The sequence below is a fragment of the Aptenodytes forsteri genome, unplaced genomic scaffold, assembly GCF_000699145.1.
Source record: "Aptenodytes forsteri isolate BGI_AS27 unplaced genomic scaffold, ASM69914v1 Scaffold426, whole genome shotgun sequence".
Taxonomy (NCBI): Eukaryota; Metazoa; Chordata; class Aves; order Sphenisciformes; family Spheniscidae; genus Aptenodytes; species Aptenodytes forsteri.
Window position 1 is genome coordinate 1,911,924 of NW_008794010.1, and position 7,793 is coordinate 1,919,716.

At 50.0% G+C, this 7,793-nt stretch overlaps 1 protein-coding gene and 1 non-coding gene across 2 annotated transcripts in view; one reads left to right on the forward strand and one right to left on the reverse strand.

Annotated features, from left to right (window-relative positions):
- LIMD1 (LIM domains containing 1) overlaps positions 1-6,679 on the forward strand; it is a 35,378-nt gene extending 28,699 nt beyond the window's left edge. The window contains exon 8 of the mRNA XM_009290387.1: positions 398-6,679. Within this exon, the coding sequence (XP_009288662.1) occupies positions 398-535 (138 nt within the window). The 3' untranslated portion in view covers positions 536-6,679. The remainder of the gene's footprint in view (positions 1-397) is intronic.
- Positions 6,680-7,675: 996 nt separating this feature from the next.
- Positions 7,676-7,748, reverse strand: TRNAR-ACG. Its single transcript has one exon. It is a non-coding gene; the product is annotated as a tRNA-Arg (tRNA).
- Positions 7,749-7,793: the final 45 nt, after the last annotated feature.

The following is a 7,793-nucleotide window of genomic DNA, read 5'->3' on the forward strand; positions in this document are numbered from 1 at the left end:
CCTCGCTACAACCTCCTTTCAGGTAGTTGTAGAGAGCGATGAGGTCTCCCCTCAGCCTCCTTTTCTCCAGGCTAAACAAGGCCAGTTTCCTCAGCTGCTCCTCATAAGACTTGTTCTCCAGACCCCTCACCAGCCTCGTTGCCCTTCTCTGGACACGCTCCAGCACCTATGCACCTATGCAGTAAAACTGCATAAGACAAATTTGTACAAGGCTGCCCCTCAAAATGCCTGTGTGAGATGCTTTCCTTCTCGTGGCAAATGTTGTGCTTACTAGGAAGGAGCTGTTGGCTGGGTGTCTTCTATCCTTGTCACAAAATCATGCTCCTGGAAGCAAGACCCCGCTTGACGCTGGAAGATGAACACATGCTCTAATAATTTGCATGGCCTCTCTTTGCAGGACTGTGGGATGGAACTGAATGATGAAGACGGGCATCGCTGTTACCCGCTAGATGAACATTTGCTTTGTCACTCCTGTCATCTGAAACACATAGAGAACGGCACTACCCCAGCAGCTGTGTACCAGCACCACTACTAGCCAGTGTGGCCGACATGGGAAAGCCCAGACAGAAGACTTGTTACGTGATCTCCCTCTCCCCACCCTCAGCTGATTTCCTGTGCATGTTTTTCGCCAGTCGGCAATGTTCCTGTAAAAGGATATGAGAGATTTTTGCTGGTTTCCCAGAGTCTGTATGCTTGTGAGTTCCAGCTGTATCAAACCATGTCTACTTGACCAAGAACGTGGCATGTTATCTGAACTGATCGGTTTACTTTTACGTGCCTTTTTCTGCTCTCTGGAGATTCCTCTTCGCTCATTTCAGAAGATTCTTCAGTGAAAGCACAACTTGCTGTCGTGCCTATGAACTCAGATCGTGCCATGCCCAATTAAAAAGCCAGAGGCTGGCTTGCCTGCCTGCCTGCCGGAGACATCCCATCAGTCCACTAAGTGTTTCCTGACAAGCACATTTCATCAGATTCCCTGAAGGACATCAATCTATTAATACCAGTTTTTAGACACTCTCTCTCTTTTTATTAATTCTTTAGGAAAAGTAAAGAAAGGGGTCCGTGCAAAATGGCGTGCTCAGACCTTCCAGTTAATTCCCCGAACTCGGGTATCACGTCTGGCTGTAAAAGCACCAACTCTCCAAGCACAAACCAGACGTGCTGGCTGGCAGGTGGAGGCCAACATCCCATTTCAAAGCGAACAAAAAACTGGAACAAGCTAGGCTAAGCTACCCCGGTGACTTGGGGCCCAGGCTTGCGTGTCAGCATGATACGCAGGGGCCAGTCTGCTGTGTCAGAGACTGAATAGCGGATTGTATTTGGAAAGGAAAGGTCGGCATGCTGAAAGTGTGGACACTGGGGAAATCCAGCCGTGTTCTTGCTTGCAGAGCGTGCTTTGGAAAAAAGCTCTCCGTACACAGACACTTGCCTGAGTTTTTCAGCTTGTCCCCACAGCTCAGCCCCCAGCCTGGCCACTCCTTGCCGTGGTGTTCACCCAGCACAAAGCCATTTCATAACGGTGCTTATTTAGAGCTCTGGGAACAAACTCGAGATGGTTATGAAGGCTTGTAATGGAGGCTTTGTTACACAGGGATTTAGAGCCCAGCTCCACAACCTGTGCTCAAATGAGTATGTTGGTATAAACAGATTTGCTCCCATGAATAACAACAGCTTATCTGAGCAAGGGGTTAGTGAGTTTGGTCCTTGCTTTCTGTTCTGCTGAGAAAGCAGAAAAGCAGATCACTTCTCTTTTTGAACCCCCCTGCTTTATAGTCAGAGAAATCTGCTCCCCCGGTATGTGTTACATGTAAGATAGATATGCCTGCAGTGCATGTTCTGTAGGTACCAAAGCTGTGCAGCCCCTTGTGTACAGGTACAAAGTTTTTGTTTAAGAAAAAGCTTTTAATTTAAAGTCTCGGATGCAGTCAGGGATCTTAGCTACCCTTTCCGACATATTGTGTGGAAAACTAGTTAAATCCTAGTTAAATCCTAATGTATCCATGCTAAAGATGTAAATTCAGTTGATTGATAGAGGACAGGATGACATTCTTGAAGGTCTTTTTAGTGAGGAAACTACAATAAATTAGCTGAGCAGTGGCACTGGGACTCCTGACATGAGCCTGTGCCAAGAACCCACTATGGTTCAACCAAACCTCTTTTCCCATAGCATGAATGTAGCTAGATAGGTGCTAGAACTTCACACCATGTAGTCAGACTGCCTCGTGTACCCATCTGGAGCAGCACAGGTGCCGGCTGCAGCAAGCTGCCTGTCTCTGCCTGTGCTAATAAATACCACGGGCCTCCGTTTTGAGTGGTGCAAGTTGCTGCGCTAAGTATTAAACAGAGGCACAAGCATCTACTATGAAACGGATGAAGACCAGTGGCCTGTTAGCATCCCCCTACACGTCTGTATCAGCTTGCCTCGGCTGAAGTGTGAACGTCTGAAACTGCCCAAGCCTCGGAAGCTTGGTGGTTTTGGCGTGGAGTTTCATTGGGTTGGCAGACCATCCAGCGTTCTGCCCCATCCAGCTGCAAGCGCCTCCACCTGTTGCTGCTGCTCTTCAGGGTGGGGACAGCGGCTGGAGTTCGGGGCCGCACTGGAAACCATCCAGAGCCCCAGCTTTCATGTAGCTTGGCTCTCCGGTGCTGTTTCTCCTGGGGACATGCAAGCCCTCAGTGAGTGGCCGAAAGCTCAAGGGGGGGGACTTTCCCACTGCAGTATACGTGGCTCTGGGGCATATATAATGTGGAGAGTTTTATCTGTGATTTTAGAGGAGGTAAAATTGACCCCAAATATGTGAGCTCCCTGGAGCCTTAAATTTGGCCTCCGAATGCTGGATAGCAAAGGGATGGGAACCGACATAAAATATAACTGGTGCTGTATCCAGGCAATATGGACTGGGGGCAACAAAACACCCAGGGCAGATCCTGCAGTGCTCTCACCCCGGCACAGTGTGTCAGCTTGTGTCCTGCAGCACAGCTGGGCACGGGGGGGGGTGGGAGGTATCTCAAGATGCGACTATGATCTTAGGACTGTCTGAAAGGACTGAAGTGGGAAATAACGCCAGCTGAGCGTCCCTGGTAAATAATTCAGATAGTTCTGGGCAGGCGGTTCCCCTCTCTGGGCTTCTTTTGGCAGCGAAGACAGTGAGATATCAAAGTGGCTTCTGGAAATGAGCTGGAAACACCAGCCCTGATCTGTTGTTCTGTCTCTGAGAGGCCAGCTACTACATGACTCATGCTTTTGCTAGCTCTTGATTTTTAGAGCAGCCCCTCATGCACATTTTCTGGCCTTGTTTTGGGAAGATTTGAAAACACTAGTGGGGCTGATATTTTCTTTTTAAGCTGCAGTTTAAACTACTGTCTCACTCTTGCAGCCTTACCAACAACCCCAAAATAAGCAGGCAAGAAGGGGAGGGGGAGAAGGACAATTTTCCTTCATGAAAAGCCTCGAGCAGCCCGTTTGTGGAGCCTCCTTTGCATCAACAGGAGGTTGATGCTCCCACAAGGTGTCTTGTTACTCCTATCAGCCATCCCATATCCCTCAGTGCTGGGGAAATGAAGGCTGCCCTACTTTCAGTTTTGAGGTCCAGTATAAATTATTAAGTGTGAATGCTCTCCTTTCCTGTATTTATGAAGAGCTAGAAGCAACAATGTGAAGCTATTGAAAATGGACCGCGTGAGTTGGTGGTTTTGAAGCTAAAGTGTCTGCTGCATTGCCCTGCTCCCCGATGTGTGCTAACTTGCACCGCTTTTATCTTTGGGAGTTTGAATTCATTTAAGCTCCTTATTATTCCTGCCTTTTCTCCTAGGCTGTGGGTGTCTGAGTCCGTGTTGATTGTCCCCAGCTTGTCCCCCACTCTGCAGCTGCCTGATGGTGGGTCTGGTGGGGAGGCAGGGACATCGTGCACAGAGGAGGCTTCTCCTCCTCCTGACCCCCTGCCAGGCATCTGTGGAGCTGCAAGCCCTCACTGCCTGCCTTCAGGCAGCTCCCCCAAAGGCAAAAACGGGCAGGCCGGTAACTGGAGCTGGAGGTGCAAGGCTTTTGCATGCTCTGCAGAAGAATTTATGAAAACGGGTTAAATTCTGCCTGTCACCTGGCTGATACGCATTGGGTTTTGCTGTTCACATGAACCTTGTTGTCTTTTTATTTATTAAGATGCTGAAACGTGCCATGAAAAGTTAGTCTTAATTTCTCCCCCAGCATGCTCTTCTAACTGGTTTTAGGGTAAGGGACCCTTGGAAGTCCCATTGTGCTGGTAATGAGTAACTCAAACGCAAATAGTTGTTAAGTGAATTCCCTGAAACTTGCTTTCAGGAGCCAGAGCTTAATAGATATTTTCTTTCAGATCATGCTGTTAAATTTCAATTGTTTAGAATACAGAAACTCACTTAAATAGGGATTTTTGCATAAAAGCCAGGGGAAAAGCCCCAGCTATAGAAGCAGCAGACATTTTTGTGTCATTTAAAGTGTAAGAAACACCTGTGATCAAAGTGATTTAGGAAACTGCCCTGATGTTAAATGCAGGGAACAGCATTTTCAAACACCCTGGTGAGGAGTGTTTGATGAGGTCTGGGGCTCTTCAGTTTCTGAGTTTAATTTGGGGGCTTTTAGAATGTTTTCCCAGTTTTTCAGGGTTTAAATGATTTTTTTGTAGATCTTTTTACTGCAAAGTGAATAGCTCCTTGGTCTGGAAACGGTGGAGTCTCATCAGCATCAGGTGTGCTATGGCAGATGTGAAAGGGGGAAACTGGGCTCTTAAGAGCTGATACAGGTCTGGCTGGCTGTTTGAAATGAAGGGGTATCTCTGGCTGCCGAGAGAAGAAAGTAAATATCTTCCTGTGCTTTCTCCTTGTGCTGATTTTTAGCACTGGGCAAATATTTGGCATCCCTGAATTTCAGTATTCGGATCTGTTCATAAGCACTGCTGTGACCTCCTCTCCCTCCTGTGAGTTCACAGCCCTGGGGAGGATCACAGGCGCACTCTTCCTCATGAATTTAGTCCTGATTTTGCACTCTGTATTTCCCTGGAAATTTTACCACTTTATTATTTAAGCAACAGCAAAACCGTGTCCTTGCTTAAAGGAAACTGGACACACGCTCCCCATCCTTACTTGAACGCTTTGACCTGATCCTCCAAATTACCTGAATATCAGCCTGCTGTTGGTCGATGCAGTGGCAGCTTTGTACTCTGTTGCGAAGAAAATCGCATGAAGGACTCTATCTGCATTGAACTTGAAGTGCACAGGCAGGCAATCCCACTGAAACCAGTAAGGCTGCGCACATGAAAATCAATGTGTGTGTGTAGGTCAGCGTTGGATCAAGGGCAGAGTGATTTTATTACAGACAAGACATACCTGGGGATGAATCTGCGGCAGTGTGAAAGTTGCCTTGAAAAGATCGCTGAAATGGACTGCCACCTTTTTTGTTCAATAAACAAAAATAATTACTGACGCAGTGGGGATGCACGGGGAAAGAAGGATGTGACTTAAAAAATACAGCAGCTGTAGGGAAAAGAGGGCAGGTGATTACAGAGAGCAGGGGAGAAGGTGGCACGGAGGGGATTTGCTTTTGTTTGTTGTATTCCTGGACATTTATTAGAGGGGGTTTTGAGGGGAAGTGCACCTGCGTATGCTGGTCTGGACCGTGCTTCTCCCATGTCGGCCTCGGCTGTGTGCTCTATGCGGCACGTGCTGCCTGCGAGAGACCTGCCTTTCACGCCCCTGTGCCCATGCCAAGTGTTCGTAGATGCATTTTGAGCAACCTTGAATGAATGTAAGGACAAGTTGACCCAGGTTTACTGCTGGAGAAACATCTCTGGAGTCAGTACCTGCGGGCAGGGAAGGGCTACGGCCAGATACATGTCCCTTTTCCCCCATCCTCTGACGCTGAGTGCCTGCGTCGCTGGGAGAAGCTGGGAGGGGATTTGCCTCTCTCATTGCACTGCATTTGTGCGTTCATTTTTCTTTTCCGTTTCTGTGTCCTGCCACTCGGTGGCTGCAGTGGCACTAGGTGTACTTACTGGAGCCAATCTGGAGCCAATCGGGCAGGTGTCTTCCTGCCGTCAGCCCAGACAGAGCCCTGAGCTGCTCACCCATCCTAAGGAGAAGCAAAATTAAGCTTCTCTGAGCAATAAAAATCCTCACCCTGCTTTCTTCCAGGGCAGCCAGAAGCTCGCGTGGCAATATGCATCAGTAGCCCGCTAAGACAAGATGAGAGACGGGAAGAAAATGTCCCCATGTGAAAATACGTGGTGTAGAGCCCCTGAAGGCAGATGACAGGGATGCCCCGTGGCCCCAGTGCAGGGATGACCGGGCTGCAGTTCCCAGCCCTGCTGGCACCGACCCTCGTCCCCACGCAGCAGGTCTGCGGTGCACGGCCAGACGGGGACCCGGGTGCACACATGCAGGCTGTGGCTTTCTGTATCTGGAAAGCAAATCCAGAGCCTGGCTAATGATACTGAACGGTACTAATTATTTTGTTTATGTTTCCTTCAAAGCTCAACTCCAGGAGAGAGTATTTTAGGATTTGTGCTGGTGTAACTAACCTTAGCCACCTGTGAACACAGCCCTCTTTTCTTCTGTGCTGTTAAATATTTATAAAGAACGAGGGCTGGCAGCGGGGGCAAAGCCGCTGGTCTGTTGTGATTTCAGTGATTAAAGACAATACTGTAAAGCAGTGCTCAGCGTCAAGTCTTTCCTAAAATTACAATGATTGTCATTGCTCAGAGTCCACGGGGAGGGAGTTATGCTGTGAAATGATGGTTTCCCAACTTCTGCCTTCCTTCTCTCCTCCTGCCTCAATAGCTGAAGCAGGGACTGGCAGGGGGAAACCTTCTTAGTGGGGTTCACTGGGGATTTCCAGCCCTTTGCAGGCAGCTGGGATTTGCTGCGGCCCTGTCTGAGGCTGTCCTGCTCCAGTGTCCTTCTGGGGAGACCCTGGTCCCCAGGTGAGGAGCTGGGGAGGGATGTGCTACGGGTGGGAGCAGGCTCTGGTCCCAGCACAGGGGTCTCCTTTGCAGCATTGGTGGGGAGGGTTTTGGGGAGAGTTCGCGTGGTTCTGAGAGGCAGGCAGCCATGTGGTGCCCCCGTAAGCTTCACTGCAATCAGTGACCATGACGCCTCATGTCTGAAGACGGGATGCTTAAGTGCTGCTGGCTGAGCAGCACCACAGCAGCATGGAGCTACCAGCTAAAATGAAGCTAATAAATAGGATTACCTGTAATTATAATTATACTTTAGGGTTCCCCCTCCTCGAGGCGAGAAGCTGCCTAAAACCAGGGGATGATACCCAGAGGGCTGGATCCAGTGGGGAATTGGCCAGGACGTGCCCCAGGCCTGCTCTATGCTGAACCCCCAGACCTGGGCTCCCCCCCAGGTAGGCACTGGCCTCCCCTGCAGCAGCTGTCCCCCAGGTGGTGCCTGTGGTGGGGGGCTGCCAAGGGCCATTCAGAAGGCAACAGGCCCCTGCAACGCTGCCCCACCCCGGGGTGCTTTGGAGGCCCCTGCACCTGGTGGACCCCCACGTTGGGGGCATGAGGGTGGCCGTGGTGGGTCTGTGCAGGAATGGGGGGACGGCCTAGGCGCGGAGCGGGTGCAGGGAGCACGCTGGGGCTGGAGGACAGGAAGGAAAAAGAGAGAGAGGGGGCGAGGAGGGAAAAAAAAAAAGAGCAGCCGAGCCAGCCAGGAGTCGAACCTAGAATCTTCTGATCCGTAGTCAGACGCGTTATCCATTGCGCCACTGGCCCTGCTCGCTGTTACCTTACTGCCCACACACACTTCACCACAGATCC